This window comes from Trifolium pratense, linkage group LG2, assembly GCF_020283565.1.
Source record: "Trifolium pratense cultivar HEN17-A07 linkage group LG2, ARS_RC_1.1, whole genome shotgun sequence".
NCBI lineage: Eukaryota > Viridiplantae > Streptophyta > Magnoliopsida > Fabales > Fabaceae > Trifolium > Trifolium pratense.
Genome location: NC_060060.1, coordinates 72,001,194 through 72,020,582, shown reverse-complemented (window position 1 = coordinate 72,020,582; position 19,389 = coordinate 72,001,194). Strand labels below are relative to the sequence as shown.

At 34.0% G+C, this 19,389-nt stretch overlaps 2 protein-coding genes and 1 long non-coding RNA gene across 9 annotated transcripts in view; 1 reads left to right on the top strand and 2 right to left on the bottom strand.

The window, feature by feature from the left end:
• The window catches only part of LOC123905660, a 35,203-nt gene that overhangs the window by 13,827 nt on the left and 1,987 nt on the right, over positions 1–19,389 (bottom strand). For 4 of the 7 annotated variants that reach the window (XM_045955349.1, XM_045955352.1, XM_045955351.1 and 1 more), the window contains 7 exons: positions 18,176–19,282; positions 16,852–17,529; positions 16,694–16,765; positions 16,453–16,533; positions 16,005–16,045; positions 15,805–15,892; positions 15,580–15,729 (listed from right to left, as the gene is read on the bottom strand). In XM_045955349.1, the coding sequence (XP_045811305.1) occupies positions 15,580–15,729; positions 15,805–15,892; positions 16,005–16,045; positions 16,453–16,533; positions 16,694–16,765; positions 16,852–17,529; positions 18,176–19,282 (2,217 nt within the window). Of the gene's footprint in view, positions 1–11,564; positions 12,087–12,571; positions 12,660–13,579; positions 13,686–14,017; positions 14,120–14,214; positions 14,285–14,386; positions 14,467–14,553; positions 14,746–15,579; positions 15,730–15,804; positions 15,893–16,004; positions 16,046–16,452; positions 16,534–16,693; positions 16,766–16,851; positions 17,530–18,175; positions 19,283–19,389 lie in introns of those variants that run through there. The other 3 variants (XM_045955354.1, XM_045955355.1, XM_045955350.1) reach the window with 3 other exon arrangements.
• LOC123905662 (endoglucanase 12-like) lies at positions 356–10,730 on the top strand. The gene is made up of 5 exons (XM_045955357.1): positions 356–746; positions 8,017–8,324; positions 8,882–9,479; positions 9,746–9,918; positions 10,326–10,730. Exons 1-5 carry the CDS (start codon positions 356–358, stop codon positions 10,728–10,730), a joined length of 1,875 nt encoding a protein of 624 aa, XP_045811313.1.
• LOC123905663 lies at positions 2,890–7,447 on the bottom strand. Its single transcript, XR_006808446.1, has 3 exons — positions 7,367–7,447; positions 6,181–6,182; positions 2,890–3,063 (listed from the first exon to the last, which is right to left on the bottom strand). It is a non-coding gene; the product is annotated as an uncharacterized LOC123905663 (long non-coding RNA).

The following is a 19,389-nucleotide window of genomic DNA, read 5'->3' as shown; positions in this document are numbered from 1 at the left end:
AGTGTCATAATCAATTAATTAATTAATTGGTTCTTTGTATATATATACATGTAGACACAAAGAACCTCTCAAAAAATCCAACATCAAATTTGCACCAATTTCTCTCATCTCTTCTAAAACCTCAATCCCCATTCCATACCCTCCTCACACATAATATCTAAGTAGTCATCTTCGATTCGAGTGAGATTTAATTTGCGCATGGAGAAATGAATCTCAATTAATCTGAAGTTCGGTCGGAAGAGGTAATAAAAGTATATCGAAAAATTGTCACTAGGAAAGGGGAATTATCAAAATTGACGCAAAGAATACTCGCGTCATATCATCAAAGATAATATATTTGAGTTAATTACTCATTATGCATTCAAGGAATCAATGGGGAGGATCATTTGAGTTGACAAATAGTAATGAAGTGGCGTCTGACTATGAAACGAGCCGCATAGGAGATCAATGGGACAGGGCGGCGTTGCTTAGTCCGGCAAGCGACACAATGGATTCGACGGTACAAAGTTGGATTCTTGAAAGGCCAATTACTAAGAAGAAAACTAAGTATGTGGATATTGGATGCATGAAGTTGAGTTACAAGACATTGAAATGGATTTTTGGTATAATCTTTGTGGGATTTTGTGTAATTGGGCTTCCCATCATAGTTGCAAAGAATTTTCCCAAACATCATTCTCGACCTATACCACCTGATAATTACACTCTTGCCCTCCATAAAGCGTTACTCTTCTTCAATGCTCAGAAATGTATGTATTTTCTTCTACCATATCTCATTATCATTATGCAAATTAACATAGTATATGCATTATTTTTGTTCTAATTTATTGGTCTTATTTTACCTTTTCTCTAATGATTTTATTATTTGATTTATTAGATGATTGTAGACTAAATATATGATGATATAAGATCCTTAAAATATTGCATTCATATTTCATAGCATATGCATTTGAATAGGCATGTTTTTTGCTGGTTATGACATATGAAATGTGAGTTTTTAGTTAATAGATGTTACTAATAATTTAAAATATATAACACAACAAAAAATATATAAATATGATATCCTGTAATTGCTCTCTTGATAGATTCAAATTTGTTTTCTTACAAAAGGCATTTTTTTATAATGGACAGAAGCATTTGTTGTCCCATTTTGTCCGTCAACTTCTTCCAAAGGTTGATTCAATAAGCCCAAGAAAAACTTATTTTAACTAGCTATCTGCATCTGCATGTTATCTCAAATCTCAAAATATTATCTACTATAGCTTTTTGACGTGAGATAAACCTATTTGGTTGTGTGTTTGGAACACTTATTATAAATTACTTTTTTTTTACACCAAAAAATAAATTACTTTCTTAAGCTCTGTCAAACATAACACATATATTTTTATAAAGGTCTTGATACTAACATGTGTCCTAAAGGCAAAAATCCGAGGTTCGAATTCGAACCTCTCAAATTGTGCTATGTAACACTTATTATGTGTCTTATTATTAGTATTATTATATTTTTTTTTTAACCAAACAAACTTACTGCATTTCATTACTTATCAAAAGTTCAATACATGAAGGAATCATCTCAAATCTATGGAAACTAGTCCAAGAATTGGCCGCCCTAGCTAAAGTGTGAGCAACCGAATTCACTTGTCTCCTAATAAACTTAACTTCAAAGTTCACACATGATAACATAACAAGAATAATTTCATTAACGATTGAAAGAAATTCTGAGTTGCCTCGCCGATTGGTACGAATAGCATCAACCAACACTTGAGAGTCACTTTCAAATTGGACGCTTTCAAAACCTCTACTCTTAGCTTCATTCATAGCTTGCAATAATGTCCATGCTTCACCCTTAAGATAAATAAGTAGGTGTTCGAGATTCGAACTCCAACTCTGCATGTATAATGTAATATCCCTGCGGACTGAGCTGAATTTACATGACACTATTAGACTCTTTCTAAGTAGTAATAATTTAGAGCGTTGATTAATAAATTAAAATATATGATTAATAAATTAAAATATAGTTGACAATCCTTTTCATAATTTTTCTTTATATTTTTGAACTAATATGATCAAGACACTAATAATTTTTACATTTTTATTGTTGTCAAATGATATTTAACGTCATTTCATTCCAACAAGTTGCTTTGAACTTGTTCTAATTAAGTTTCATTCTTCATTCAAAAAAAAAAAGTTTCATTCCACACATAGTTCTTGACTTTTTCAAAAAAAAAATATATATGATATCAACCAGACGGCATTTGTGTCGCTAGTATTTGAATTTGAATGGTTCTGTTTGTTCATTTGTTACCACAACTTGCCAAATGACACCTAAATTAACTACATGCTGCAACCCGTTTTTCATTCCATTCTTATTTTAGATTATAATCTTTTAGTTATTGTTTTTTGCAAACATCCATATTTTATCTCTATTTTTAATACTACACATAATGTTTCATATTTTATCTCTAGAAGTACATTTTTACATAGTATATATAATTTTTAGAAGGATAGTAATAGAAATTCACACACATAACCGTGAGTTTCATAACACTCCGGAATTTTAATAAAGGAAATTGTTTATCATTTATGGAAATTTGATGAGTCAAGCTCTATAATGATGAAAGATAGAAAAGAAAAGTATAAAGACTAAATCAGAGTTGCAAAAGGGGTGAGATTGTAAGAAAAAACAAAGGCTATTGTAAAGTGGTGGAGAAGAAGGTTAGAGAAACTAGAAAACTAGAAAGACAATAAAGTTTTGGAGGAAGATGTTATGTTGCTAATTGTTGGATGATACAAGGTACATTGTGAACTCCTATTTATAGTAGAAGGAGCAACTACATAGCTTACATGCATGAAGGCAAGTGTCAAGAGAAATACATGCAACATGACAAATGGTAAAGAAAATACATGCATCTATACAAGTGGTAAGGGAAACTACATGCAATAATACAAGTGTGATACTTGCAACAAGCCAAGTGTATCACATACAAAATGTTATGGAGGGATCCTACAATGGATGGGCTTGGATCACAATGGATATGGGCTTAAGAAGAACATCAATTTCTAACACTCCTCCTTGATGTTTTTCTTGAATACTCCAAGCATTGACCTCAACTCTTCAAACTTTCCCTTGGAAAGAGCTTTAGTCATTATATCTGCAATTTGATTTTCTGAATTGCAATGCTCCAAACTGATTTCCTTTGACTTTTCAGCTTCTCTAATAGCATGATATTTAACCTTGATGTGTTTGGTTCTTCCATGTTGGACTGGATTCTTTGCTATGGCAATAGCAGATTTGTTATCCACCCATATGACAGTAGCTTTGCTTTGAAATTGTCCCACATCTGATAAAATCTTCCTTAGCCAAATAGTTTGATTTGTTGCTGCAGCAGCAGAAATATACTCAGCTTCAGCTGATGATTGGGCGACCACTTCTTGCTTCTTTGAATTCCATGAGAACACAGCACTGCCAAATGAGAAAACATAACCAGAGGTACTTTTCGCATCATCTACACTTCCAGCCCAGTCACTATCTGTATATCCTTGGAGGTCTCCACTTTCATTTTTCAAGAAACGCAAACCATAATCAGTTGTACCATTTATATACCTCAAAACTCTCTTAGCTGCACCAAGATGAACTTGACTTGGAGAATGCATGAACCTGGAAAGTAAGCTAGCAGCAAACATTATATCAGGTCTGGTTGCTGAAAGATACAACAAACTTCAAATTATACTTCTATAAATAGAAGCATCTGCACTATTATCACCATCATCCTTTGATAATTTTTCATTCACAACCAGAGGTGTGGAAACAGGCTTGCACTTATCCATATGAAACTTCTTTAATACCTCCAAAGCATATTTCTTTTGTGAAATGAAGATTCCAACACTTGACTGAAAAATCTTCATTCCAAGAAAATATTTCATTTCACCCAAATCTGTCATCTCAAATTCATTCTCCATAGCTTGCTTGAATTGACTTAAAGAATTTGATTCATTCCCTATAACCAGCAAATCATCAACATACAGGGACACTATTAGCTTCACTTCATTCTTCGACCACTTAACATACAAAGTAGCTTCATTTTCACTTCTTTTAAAACCACTTTGCAGGAGATAGCCATCAATTATACTATACCATGCTCTTGGTGCTTGTTTTAAGCCATAGAGGGCTTTGTGAAGCTTGTAAACTTTATTTTCACTTCCTGCAACCTTAAAACCTTCAGGTTGGTCGACATAAATGTCTTCATCAAGCAACCCATTTAAAAAAGCTGATTTAACATCAAAATGATAAATTTTCCAGCCCAATTTTGCCGCTAAGGCAACCGACAGCCTAATTGTATCATGTCTTGCAACAGGTGCAAAAGTGTCTGGAAAATCAACACCATGTTGTTGAAAATAACCTTTTACCACCAATCTGGCCTTAAGTTTATTTATAGAACCATCAGGATTGAGTTTGGTTCTATAAACCCACTTAACACCAATAATCTTTTGATTTTCTGGTTTGTCTACAAGCTGCCATGTTTGATTTTTCTCTATCATCTTCATCTCCTCCTGCATGGCAACTTTCCATCCTTCAACATTAGCAGCTTCAGCATACCGTGTAGGCTCTAATGTAGCTATATTGCACCTTGCATAAATATCATCCAAGGTTCTAGTACCTCGGATTGGAAAATCATCATCACTATCATAGTTTGAATTTTCATCTTCCAAACTATCTTCAGCAGGCAATACCTTACTTGAACCTTCTGCTTGACTTTTCTCCCAATTCCATTTAGAGTACTCATCAAACTTCACATCTCTGCTAACCAGAATTTTTTTGGTCTCCAAATTATAAATTCGATACCCTTTAGAGTTACTGCTGTACCCCAAAAAGATACCAACCACAAATTTGGTTTCCAATTTATCTCTTTTCACACTTGGAACATGAACATAACACACGCATCCAAATATTCTTAAATGTTCAACAGATGGCTTTCTTTCATACCATGCTTCAAAGGGTGTTTTTCCCTTCAAGGCTTTGGTAGGCAACAAATTCAGCAAGTAAACTGAGGTGTTTACAGCCTCAGCCCAAAAAGTTTTAGGAATACCTTTCTCAAAGAGCAAACACCGGGCCATCTTCATGATGGTCCTGTTCTTCCTTTCGCTCACTCCATTTTGTTGAGGAGTGTAAGGAACAGTAAATTGATGTTGAATTCCAGCTTGCTCACAAAAGGTTTTAAATTCCCCTACTGTATACTCAGTTCCATTATCAGATCCGAGCTTTTTAATCTGACAATCAGTCTCTTTTTCAACCATAAATTTGAAACTCTGAAATGCAGGAAACACATCTGACTTCTGCTTAAGAAAAAATACCCAGCTCATCCTTGTAAAATCATCTATAAATAGCAGAAAATACTTGCTGTCATTTAAAGATGTCGTTGGCATCGGACCACACACATCAGTGTGTATCAGCTGTAACTTTTCAGAAGCTCTCCAGGTTGACGCAGCGGGAAATGGAAATCTACTTTGTTTTCCATATTGACATACATCACACATGTCAACAACATCTTCGATGATTGGTAAATTTTCAACCAAATCATGAGAACTCATTTGTTTCAAGGTTGAGTAACTAAAATGACCCAACCTTTTATGCCACAAGGAGGAATCATTAACACTACTTGGAAAAGCATGCATGGTTGTTTGTTTCCACTCTATTGGAAAACTTTTACCCCTCATTTCAACAGTCATTAACTTAGATCCAGAAGGATCTAGAATAGTGCATCTCTTATCTTTGAAATGCAATGAATAGTTTTTCTCCATCATTTGCCCCACACTTAAAAGACTTTGATTTATTTCAGGTACAAATAAAACATCTGAGATATATTTGATACCTGAGGGAGTTTCAACAGCTACAACACCTTTTCCTTTGACATCAACATGTTCTCCATTGCCAATAGTAACTTTAGAGAAGAAGGACTTATCAAGTTCCTTAAAAATGCCAACATTATGAGTCATATGATTGGTGCACCCGCTATCTATTAGCCATGTTTCTTTGCTACTTCCGGTTGAATAGCAAGAAGCCATGAATAATTGCTCCTCTTGTTGGTGGTGTTCGACAACTTGGGCTTGTTGTCTCTGCTGGTTTGCTTTGTTTTTGCAAACCTTCTCCACATGACCAAGTTGATTGCAGGCTCTGCATTTAACATCTGGTCTATACCAACAATGCTTCTCTAAATGAGTATCTTTTTTGCAATGTTGACAAGTTGGAAACTTCTTTTTCCAGCTCTCTCCTTTGTTGTTGACATCCTCCTTCTTTCCTTTCCCTTTCTTCTCACCAAAAGGTTTTTTCCCAAAACTATTGTAGCTTTGGTTTTTGCCTTTGGTGTTTGCCACAAAAGCACCTTCAACATTTTCTTCCAACCTTAAAGATCTTCTCTGCTCAGTAGCTTGCAAAGCATTAACAAGCTCTGCAAGTGTGATTTGAGAAAAGTCCTTGGTTTCTTCGAGAGAGGATATTTTTGCTTCAAACCTCTCTGGAAGACACACTAAAATTTTTTCCACAACTCTTTGATCACTGAGATCCTCTCCCAGCAATCTTATTTGCGAAACCACCTTCGAAATTCTGTCAGAAAATTCTCTAACAGTTTCGGTTTCTTTCATTTTTAGTGCTTCAAACTCTCTTCTCAAGTTCAACACTTGCATCTTCTTTGTTCTTTCACTCCCTTGGAACTCTTCCTTCAGCTTGTCCCAAGCTTCTTTTGCGGTCTCAAGATTCAAGATCTTGATAAATATATCATCATGTAGAGCTGCATGTATTATGGCAAGTGCTCTTCCTTCTTTTGCCACTTCCTCATTGTGATTTCTTATTTGAGCTACTGTTGGGTTATTTGGAAGAACCGGTGGGGTGCTTCCATTTTCCACAACATCCCATAAACTTTGAGCTCTCAAATAAGTTTTCATTTTTGCAGCCCACAAATGATAGTTTTCTCCTACAAACATAGGAGGTGGAGGTAAAGAACTATTGTTGGAAGCCATTTATGGTGTATAAAGGTTTTTTTTTGTGAATGTTTTCTTGCTGGTTTTGTTTCCTCACAGACCCGTTAAGATCAATGAAGCTCTTGATACCATGTAAGAAAAAACAAAGGCTATTGTAAAGTGGTGGAGAAGAAGGTTAGAGAAACTAGAAAACTAGAAAGACAATAAAGTTTTGGAGGAAGATGTTATGTTGCTAATTGTTGGATGATACAAGGTACATTGTGAACTCCTATTTATAGTAGAAGGAGCAACTACATAGCTTACTTGCATGAAGGAAAGTGTCAAGAGAAATACATGCAACATGACAAGTGGTAAAGAAAATACATGCATCTATACAAGTGGTAAGGGAAACTACATGCAATAATACAAGTGTGATACTTGCAACAAGCCAAGTGTATCACATACAAAATGTTATGGAGGGATCCTACAATGGATGGGCTTGGATCATAATGGATATGGGCTTAAGAAGAACATCAATTTCTAACAGAGATTGAGCTAAGGGTTAAAAGAAATTGAAGGTGATTCAAGTTCTGACAAATCGTTAAAAAACTAACATAACAATTAACATCCATACTTCTTAGACTTGAGAAATATATCTTCTAAACAAACTCTTATCAACTTTCTGAATAACTTACTCACTACCCTTCTCTCCCTTTTATAACATATTTATTCTCATAAAATGACACTAACTCCCCTAAAATGCCCACTAACTCTTCTTCTCCCCCATTCTAATTACTTCTAGAAAGAGTGGTCATGTAAAGTGGGCCAATAATTGGGCCAGCTAGCATACTAAATCTTGGTGTTCTATATGTTTCTGAGTGATGGTGTCCAGTCTAGCAATATCGACATTTGACAGTTGAGTTAGGTCTTATAGACAATAATAATTTTTTGTCTCAACTCAATTATACAATTAACTATTAAGTATATGCATAGTAATAACTAGCTTTTAATAAGGACAGATATTTTTGTTATGATGCCTGTAATATTTACCTTTGATTTGTGAAGCCGGGGAATTACCAAAGAGCAATGGCATTCCATGGAGAGGAAACTCAGGATTACAAGATGGAAAAGACACTACTGATGATAAAAAAGGACTTGTTGGTGGTTATTATGATGCAGGAGACAATATAAAGTTCCATTTTCCAATGTCTTTTGCTATGACAATGCTAAGTTGGAGTGTGCTTGAATATAAGCAAAAATACATGGCAATTAATGAGTATGATCATGCTAGAGAACTCATTAGGTGGGGTACTGATTACTTGCTTTTAACCTTCAACAGTTCTGCTTCCAAAATCAACAAAATTTATGCTCAGGTAAGTTAATTTTTGTTTCTATACATTTTATTCTACCCTTAAAAAAGGGGTGAAACATTTAGTGATGAATGTTCAATGTTGTGTTACTTAGAAAATTATATTTTGATAAAAACTTAATTAGCATTAGTGTTGATGATATACTACTAAGTGCTTAACTATAAGCTATTTATATAACAAAGTATAAAATAATGTTAGGCTGATTTCATATTAGCAGTTTTCATAAACTATCTTCGAAAGCTTACGAAAATAAGCATAAAACAATTCGTAAGCTGTTTTCATATACTTTCACAAACAATCTCACAAGTGTTTAAATCAGTAGATAAATTCAAATAAGTCAATTCAACCAGGCCTAAATCATGCATGCATAACTTTTTTATGTTCTATATATCTTTCTTGTGGTATAATTCAACAAATCTTATGTAGTATTTCTTAATTCGTGCCACCTTCTGGTCGGTCTAAGAGCGAGTGAGGCCTAAAACAAACTCCGATAGAAACATTATATAGCACATTCTATAAATTTGAATGCTAAGTGCAATGCATTTTCATTTTATGTTTAGGTTGGTGGATCTCTAAATGGTTCTAAAACACCAGATGATCATTACTGTTGGCAAAAACCAGAAGACATGGACTATCCACGCCCAACGACAACTATATTCGAAGGACCTGATCTTGCGGGAGAAATGGCAGCAGCATTAGCAGCAGCATCCATAGTATTCCAAGACGACACCACATATTCCAAAAAACTACTCAAGGGAGCTGAAACCGTCTTTGCATTTGCACGAGACTTTGGTAAAAGATCGACATATAGTCGCGGAAAGCCTAACATAGAACCTTTTTATAACTCATCTGGTTACTTTGATGAGTACATGTGGGGTGGTGCTTGGTTGTTTTATGCAACTGGAAATAGTACCTACATTTCATTGGCAACTGATCCTAATGTGCCTAAGCATTCCAATGCATTTTATATGATTCCTGATTTGAGTGTTCTGAGCTGGGATAATAAGTTACCTGCTGCTATGTTGTTGTTGACAAGGTTTAGGATGTTTCTTAGTCCTGGTTACCCTTATGAGGAAATGCTTAGTATGTACCATAATGTTACTAGTCTTACCATGTGCTCATATCTTCAACAATTCAAGGTCTTTAACTGGACTAGAGGTAATTCAAAATAATTACTCCTTCCGGTCCTTTTTACAAGAGACACTTCACTTTTCTAGATTTATTAAATAATTAATATACATGATCTATAGACCAGATACATTAATTATTCAATGAATCTGGAAAGGTGAAGTGTCTCTTATAAAAAGGATCAGAGGGAGTATTAGTTAACATGTTATATTTTTGAGTTGTTTTTTCATTCAAAAAGTTATGATCGTCAAGTTTCAACAGGATCATAAGATGCATGTTGACATGAAAATTTGCAGGAGGATTGATACAATTGAACCATGGAAGACCACAATCTCTTCAATATGCTGTCAATGCTGCATTTTTGGCATCTCTTTTTGCTGATTATATGGAAGCCAAAGGTGTTCCTGGATGGAATTGTGGTCCTAATTACTTTTCAAAATCTGTTCTGAAGGCATTTGCAACCTCTCAGGTACTATTTGAAGTTTGAACAACTAAATTTAGACAACTTTTGCTATAACTTTCGCGAGAACTTTTTTAAGTGGTTAATGTAGTTCAAATAAGCGATTAATTACATTGAGTAGATGGTTAAAAAATATATTAGGTCGTTAAACTCATTAATTGTGATCGTAACTTCACTAACCACAATTTTGGAGCGATTAACCATAATTTTAGTTGTTCAAATCTACAAGTACTTGAAAAGTATGGTTATTCATGTCCAAATTTTTGGTTATGAAGTAATATTGATGATTAATGAGTTTCGGCATCTGATATATTCATTAACCACCTATAAAGTTGTCGAAAAATTTGTCTTGTACAAAAATCATTCGTTCTCTTAACGAAAATAATGTCCTTTTCTATATTTCCATCATGAAACAGATTGAATACATAATGGGTAAAAATCCAATGAATATGAGCTACATAGTAGGATATGGCAATAAATTTCCAAGACATGTTCATCATAGAGGTGCATCAACTCCAAATGATCACAAGCATTACTCATGCACTGGTGGTTGGAAGTGGCGCGACACAGATAACAGAAATCCTCACAACATTACAGGAGCAATGGTTGGAGGACCAAATAATTTTGACCAATTCCATGATTCAAGGACTAATTACAACTATACTGAACCAACTTTAGCTGGTAATGCGGGATTAGTAGCTGCTTTAATTTCCTTAACAAGTATTGAAGGTACTAGTGGTGTTGATATTAATACAATTTTTGAAGCTATTCCACCATTTGGGCCACAAAATCCACCTCCACCACCACCTTGGAAACCATGATATCATATACTATTTCATTCATTGATTTTATCCTAGTCCTTGTGTTTTGGACAATACTTCTCCAATTTTCAACTTATGAATGTATATTCATTTATTTATAAATGATTTAGCTAGTTATACACTCTTATATATTATTTAAAATTTATTGTACTATTTTTGAATTGTGGATTTCAAAACCCTATTTTGAGTTAACTGGTATAGGAACTCAGATTCTCTACGGTTGGAATTTCCTATTGTTATTGGAGTCAATTCATCTAAGTTGATGGATAGAGATTAGACGGTTCACATCTTGACTATAAAATATTGAGAACTCAAAATCTGACTTGTCTGATCTTAATCAACCGCCAAAGTCATTGATTGTCGTGATCGCTAACAGCAACAAAGTCTGTCTTGAATATAGATCCTTAGCATTGTTAGTAGGGAATCCATTTCCATAATGTAAAGATCCTTTCTTTCATGTGATTTTTAAATAAGGAACTTGATTAGGATATTAAATGCACGAATATCTAATTGAAAGACAATCAAGATAACATAGATTTTTTTTTGACAGTCAAAATGATGGATCCAAGGGCTAAGTTTTATTGGATACTAAACTATTGAACCTCATTCCCTATAATAACATACATTATCTCTATCAACTAAATTATGCTCACATGAACTATTTCTTTTTAATTTTATCTAATGCCTGGACAAATTCGAAATAATCCGTGTCTTCAAGAAACGTCAATGTCAAATAATTTTGAGCACTAATTTGGTCAACATTTTGATCTTAACATCTATTAATTTCAGAAGGTTAAATGTTCATGTTTACATCTTTTAAATATCATACCAATGTTATAAAACCAACATTCTAAACTCAAATATATTCACAAGAAATATACACAAATTTTCATCTTCGAACATTCTGATAACCAAATATTATACTTGAACAAGAAACTTATAGATTGAAAAGCTTGCAAAAAATCACAAAGAACTTCAGATCTTGAAAAACTGTTTTCCTTTATGACAGCACTAATCATTGGGAAATTAGTGAATGATTTCGTGCTTCATGAGAATTACTCGTCCATTTATAGCAACGGCGGGATGTGAAAATATACAAGAGAAAGCTCTAATGAACAATCAACCCAAAATTGACAGTGAATGAAGGCAATTAGACAAGATCACCTTCCTTGAGTGCAACCCTGAACTGCCTGGGAAATGCACCTACAAAGCCTAACAATTCTTGAATACCCCACACTCACACTCTCTGCTGCACTTCTTATTTCATCTACAAGCGATGAAGGAAGAGCCTTTTGTTCCCCATTAGCAGCAAGACCATATATTTGAGACGGAAGAACCTCTGCAGGATATGCCCCACTGCTCAAACCAATTGTTAAATCAGTTCGTTTCATTACAAAGTTACAACATATTTAAACACTTGGCAGACTCAATTTTAAGTGACTTGTGTACGGTGCTTATATGATTGGAACACTCAAGCAAGAAACAAACAACAGCTAGGGTACGTTTGATAGATGTTCTAGTATAACAAAAGCAGAATAGTACAGTACAAATAATTGAGTCATAGCACAACTTTTTGTTTTGTAGAAAAAGTTGAATAGTAATTTTAACTTTTGGTTTTGTATAATGTGCATTACACAAAAAAGTTGTATCCTATTTCACTTGGTAACAGAATTCAAGACTTGTCTTCTGCTTCATCTTATGTATTGTCTTCCATGACCATTTTCAAATCAAACATACAAGTAGTTTTACTTGTCAAAACATAATTTTTCGGCAAACCAAAGACACCTTGGTAACAAGGAAAAATAATTTAAAGGTGAATGTTAAAATAATTGCAGGATTACCATTTTAAGCATGTCATATCGAGAATCACTTGCACCTTCTTCCCACCACAGAAGTCGATGAAAGATAGCTGCAAATCAAGTTGATTAACTGCAAAAACGGTATGAAATAGACAATGTGAAATACCTGTTAGATCTAATGTCAGAAAATGGAAGGTAGTACCAATTCCAATTAATTAAGGAAGGAATATTCTGTTGATAAAAGGTTCATATTATGGTTTTGAAAATTAAATCAGTCCGGACCGGCCAGTTTGATAGGGTAACTGACTGATAAACTGATTAAGTACTTGTTCAGTAGTTCTGTTCAATTTCAATCCCAAAAAACTGTTCATAAAACCAGTGGACGCAGGTCAAACTAGTAAAAAATAAAGCAGAAATTCAATAAAGGAGGTTTCTCCATTATAAGCTGCTTGAACCTGTTTTTTTAATCCAACCAGATGCATATTTATAAGTTTAATATGTATATAGTCCTTATAAATCACGGCCTTTCAAGTTCAGTATCTAAATAAATTTAAATCACTTTTAGTTCCAATTTTTTTATAGGGATTATTTTGAGGGACTAAAGTGCCCTTTTCAAATAGGAACTGAAGGCGAATAAAATTTATTTAGGGACTAAATTTGAAAAGTCGTGATTTCAAAAAGACTATAATTATTTTTCAGAATAAAGGCCTAATGCTAAGTTACAAAGACTCGTGTATGAGGTTCGCATTTGTATATGGTTCAAATATATCATTTAGTCTCTTATTATTGATTAATTTTTGTCTAGCAAGACATATAATATGGTTTTAAGTTAATTTAGATTTATATGAAGCTTTATTCCTTATAGCTTCTTATTTGATATGTTATATATAATAATATAATATTAATAATATATATTTAATTATCAGCAGTTCAACTTGGAGTTGAAGTAGTAAATAACATTCTTTCACTGATTCAATGACTGCCCCCACCTTAATTTTTAAAACATTGGCACATGGTATAATATTTAGAGTACAGAGGAAATTTGCATACCTGAATGAGAATTGAACTTAGCCTGGACCAAATTTCTAATTTCTACCCGAGCTAACTGAACCTCCTCAACCACATCTAGCAAATTACTTAGAAGTGAACCTGTTATCTGCATAAAATAGCTGGTTAGCTACAACACACTATGAGGTTGCAAAAGAAAACTTTGAGCCCAAGAAATAGAAAGCAAAGGGATAACAGAAAAGACTACTTAAAGGCTTCTTTGAAACTAAATTTTCTTAACTCTCATAAACCACACCATTCATACCATTAGTTTACTTTTCTAGTACGTATCAAGTAGATTTTGAAAATGAGTGAGGACCACCCCTGCTGTAACTAATAATTTAATGAATATGGTAATCCCCTCTAAAAATATAGGAAATATGAAATAAAAAATGAAACAAACTTGCTAGAAGAAAATCAGCACAAGAAACAGTTACTTACCTGTGTTTCTTGTGCCATACTGATTCGACCCATGCACTTGCTGGTGGTATGTGGATTTAAGGCAAACACAAATGCAGAGAAAGCATCCATATTTGGATAGGTCTGAAAAACTAAATGTATCATATTAGAAAACTGCAAGGTATGAATGTTGAATATATAATATAATAATAAAACGGATAAATTGTCAACCAAATTACCTTTCCAATATTCACATCATTCAAGCTATTCGATACTATAATGCTTGATAGACCAGCATTTACTGTGAACCTACATTCCATCAAAGTAAATAGGCACTTGCATATTCAGTAATGTCACAAAAGATACACTTGAGCTCCAATCCTTAAAAAAAAGAAACAAATCAAAGTTAACCTTTGGATGAAATATCCGCGATAGTTGAGAATAATCATGTGATAATCATCCTTACGCTCAAAATCTTCAACATCCCACAACTGACAAATAGTAGAAAAAAAATTGTTGGTCAGAAAATGAAATCTTAGCTTGTACATAGATAAGAACCATATTTAAAGTCAAACAACCTTCAAATTCTGGAATACCAACTTGTAAGATATTCTCTTTTCCAAATAATCACGAACAGATCTTACGACGTTGGTATAGCTTTGATCCCCTTTCATCTTGCAGTAACTATAAAAGAATTCACTTAAAGATTTTGCTTTCTGATCCAAATTTTCAAGCTCTTGCCTCGTTTCCATCACATTTTTGCAAGAAACCTAAGATTGACCAATAAAACATTGCCAATTGAAATACAATGGGACAACATATTAAACCTTTTATGATCATGTTGCATCAATGAACTACAAACAGAAACTAGGGACATGCAAGGGAAAATATATCATGCAAACAAAAGGAAATTCATTCATCAGACGAACATAACTTTCATGAATGTTAAGTACAAATTTGTTTTAACTTTAAGCGAGCTAGTCAGGTGATTGTTACATTTAACCCAAAAAACTAACCGAACCAGCACCCTTTGTTTTAACTTTTTTCAATTGTGGCCGCAAATGATGTTATAGCAGCTGCTACAGCCCTTATAGCAGAATATGCATAAACCGTGGTTTTTCCTGGCAGATTCATCAAAATCCGCTACGTAATAGAGCTATTGCACCGCTATACGACAACGGGTCACCAATTCATCTAACAACTTATAAATATTGAATTAGTGTGAGTTAGAGATTGTAAAAAGTTTGCAAGGAGATCTCTCTGAGCTCCAAGATTCTATTGACAACAAAAAAATACAGAGACATTTTGTTAGGAGAGCTCTCTGTATAAGAATGCTCCCTCAAAGATTGACATGTTGTGTAGCAAGGGAATCGAAGTGCGAGGACAGAGAATGTAGATTTTTATTCTTTCAAAGATCCTTAAATTAAAGTTGCTTTAAATATAATGTCAAGTAGCGATCTTAACTCAGTGTAATTCTCTCATCAGTGTATTTCCAATACCAATAAAAGGTTTTGAAGATTGGATATAACATGAAAGTGCATCATGATAATTTAAAGCTATTATCACTGGGTCATTTAAACTAAATCGCATACAATGAATTGTACCTGACATTTTCCTTGTGAATTAAATATTTTTGTATTGATATGACTATCATCAGCTTGAATGTCAACCAGTCTAGTCTTAGCAGAACATGGCATGGAATTTTTCATCATCTGAGTCTCTTGAAGCCCAGAACTCAGCTGTTGTACTTTTTCCTGTGAATAATGAATGTTTGTATCACCAATAGTATGTATTGCTAAATACTAAGATTTATGTGCAAGAGAGAATACCAGTAATCTCTCACGCTTAACATTCATTAATTGTAGCTTAGCCTTCTCATATGCTATATTAAAAAGCAACAATTTCATTTCCACAACTCTGCAAAAGAAATACTTAACATTATCAACCATTAATTAGAAAGCAATTCCATAAACTTGTGTAAGAAACAACGCAACCCAAATAGTGAATTAGTCAAACAGCTTATACAAACCTTTTGTGTCTAGGAATATCTAGAGGATCCGTTAATTTCTTCTGAAAGAAAAACAACCATGTCAATAAGAAACAGGAAATTCCGAACAGAGAGCAAGTTTGATTTGAGAAAGCATTTGTTTTCATTTCCTGTTTTCACTTTTATTTACAAAATTGTCGCATGTTTTTTATTTTCAAATGTCTGTATAGGAAATAGTCGACAAATAATTATATATTATTTTCAGGGTATCCTCCTATACACATCTTTGAAATCAACAAAGTGAAAACAAGATTATATTTTTTGTATTTAAAAGTCAAAACAGACAATGTTGTCTCAAAGGAAACATGCCCTTAGATATTGTCTTTAGAGGAAGTAATATGTACTAATCATTACAAATATAAGCAGCTTGTTCATGCTATGTTATAATATAACTAGCAAAGTGCACTAAATTCAATTATCTAATCCAAACCTGAGAATGAATTTCAGAAGAAAGAATATCCCATTTCTTAACTTTCTGCAGACGAACCAAAATATCTTCCAGTGTGCCCATCTAAATATTGAGAGCCAAAATAGTATAAATAGCTATGATAAATTATTTTTTTTGACTAATGATAAAATATTTTTGAATGATTAAAAAGTAAGCAAAAATATCCACAATTGTATTCGCATGCTACTATTTTCTAATTCTACAACCATATATTAGAACATACCAATCTGAAATTTAGCTTATCAAATGACGGAGAAAGCAATTGTTTTGTGCTGGTTGAGAATCTTTCTAGAACCTGCAAGATAATTGAAAAAGTAAAGACTTAAGAGACCCAAAAAAACAAAGTTCTAACTAACTATTAATATAAAGCAGGAACCATACATGATCGAAATCATTCCACTTCTGATCGCCAAACTTTTCTCTTTCACTTCTCATACTTGTTTGCTCCAAAACAAACTGTAGATCTCCATCCCCACTTTTATGAACCTCTTGACTTCTGTCAATCCTCCCTGTCTTCTCTATATCATCTCCATTACTTAATAACTGGACACCTTTCCTTTTCTTCCCAGAAGAAACCTCGATACCAGTTTTGGTAAGAGGGCTCTGAGCTACTTGGAGTGTCGGATGGCAGTTGTTATCAAGATCAACCCCATGGCCATCAGAATTAATCCTGTGAGACAAGGCTCGAATATCACTTAATAATTCGACACCTTTCCTTTTCTTCTCAGAAGAAACCTCGATACCGGTTTTGGTAAAAGGGCTGTGAGATACTTGGAGTGCCGGATGGCAGTTGTTATCAAGATCAACATCATTCCTTTTCTCCCCGGAAGAAACCTCAATACCAGTTTTGAGAGGGCTCTGAGCTACTTGGAATGTCAGATGGTGGTTGTTATCAAGATCAACACCATGCCCATCAGAATTAATCCTGGGAGACAAGTCTTGGATGTCACTAGGAGGCTCTTGCAGGGAGGGTAACGCAGTTGTTGCTTCTTGGATAGGACTGCTAAGATCTGGAAATCTATTAGGAGGACTCCTAGCCGGTTTTCCCTTCAATGCACTCTAAATCATCCGAGCATCAAACAGAATAACAAATCAGATGCATAGAACTGACATGTTCGGCGTCATAAAAGAAAGAAAAATTAGTCTTCCACTGGAGCCAATGTTTTGATCTCTGTGGAGACACCTTTACCCATACATTTTAGCAAGAGTCGAAATTTTAATTTCGTAAAGAATCATAACCATGACATTTTTTACTTGTCTAGACAAAATAGGGAAGAAAACTGAAATAGGATTTGCAAATTTTAATGATTAGAAAAACTTGACTGTATTGTAACCAAAAAAAAAAGAAAAGAAAAACTTGACTGTACTGAAATATATTATACTTACAAATATCACAACCATAAAAAGTAGGGGGAATGGACTTAAGGAAATAGAATAAATATCTAAATGAAAAAATATCAGTAAATCAACTATGTTTTTTGTAATAGACTCTGAAAATCATGCCATAGAGAATTAACCATGAAGGAGATGCATTAAATAACCATATTTAGAATCAAGCTTGAAAATTCCTTTTCTATCATTTTAGCAAATACCAACTCCACATGTTCCTCAATAGTAATAAGGATATGCAAAGGTTTCAGAGACCTTTTTTTATTTGCATGAATCGTAACTAAGCAAAAAATAGAGCCACTCTCTTTAATTTTACCTTAATAAACTTGCTGAACTGTGCATCCTCAAAAGGTGAGCTAGGCTGTTTACTGTTTCCAACACCAGACAAATCCAATTTTCTAGCTACTGTTAGTTTGTCGTATTCAATGGCTTGTTCTAGACCACTATTAACAGATTCATTCTGCATTTCCATTTGCTTCAACTCACCATGGAAATTACTTTGACATTCTACAGATGGCAATAAAGTATGGTCAAATGATTTTACAGGTGAAGAAAAAGGTTTGGCATGCGTATTGGTTAGAATTTCATCTTTTCTTTTCTCAACTGTGCTATCTTCCACTCTTGTTATATGCGTCTTAAGCGTGGGAGAAGCACCAATATCCATAGGCGCAAGATTTTTATCATTGTAGGAAACTTTGGCCGAAATCAAACAAATTTTTTCCTCATCCTTTTCGGTGGCCACAGTCTCTTCATTTTGGCTTAACTTGCTAGTATTTATCAAAGAATCAACTACATGGTCACCAGTGTTGATCAAACTTTGATGCATGTTATTTTCCAGAGTTAAACTAAACGGCTGTTCCTCCAAAGGAGCAGTGAGGGTTTCAACTTGCTTGTTTTCAAAATCTCTTTCAGGAAAGAAAGAAGTCCCTGGAGAGTATTTTGAAAACCTACGTTTCAATTTGTCATTTTTTTCTTTGAGAGTAGATGTGTTGGGAAGATTTTTCAACTTTGAAATGTTTTTACGTATGGACAACAAAGTTGCACTATTTGCGGCATGTACCTCAGGCCCAAGCATACCAGATTGCTTTAAGTTTAAGGGACGAGTTATATTTCCAGTACGTCTGAATGAATCAGGAGAAACCATAAATGCTAGTTTATTTGCAGAACAGGACAATGGTGTAAACTCATGTACTGGATGATTTCCAGTAACTTGATCAGACTTATTATTAGAGTCAGTCACTTGTCCCCTGTCTTTAGAATTACTCTCATTTACGGGGACTTCACAGAAACCAAGTTCATACTTAGCAGCCAAATCTAACTTATCAGCTTCATCCATCTTTGGTGGGGTTCCTCTATTAGCCTTAGCAGAGTCCAATTGATTACAAGCAAACGGAGTTGCATCATTAACAAACTCCTTAGTGTTCTGAAAATGAAAATAAAAAATATCACTTATCGATTACTACTACGATACATTTATACAAATCCACAGACGTAATAGCATTTATGAGGATAGCCACAACCACAAAAGTA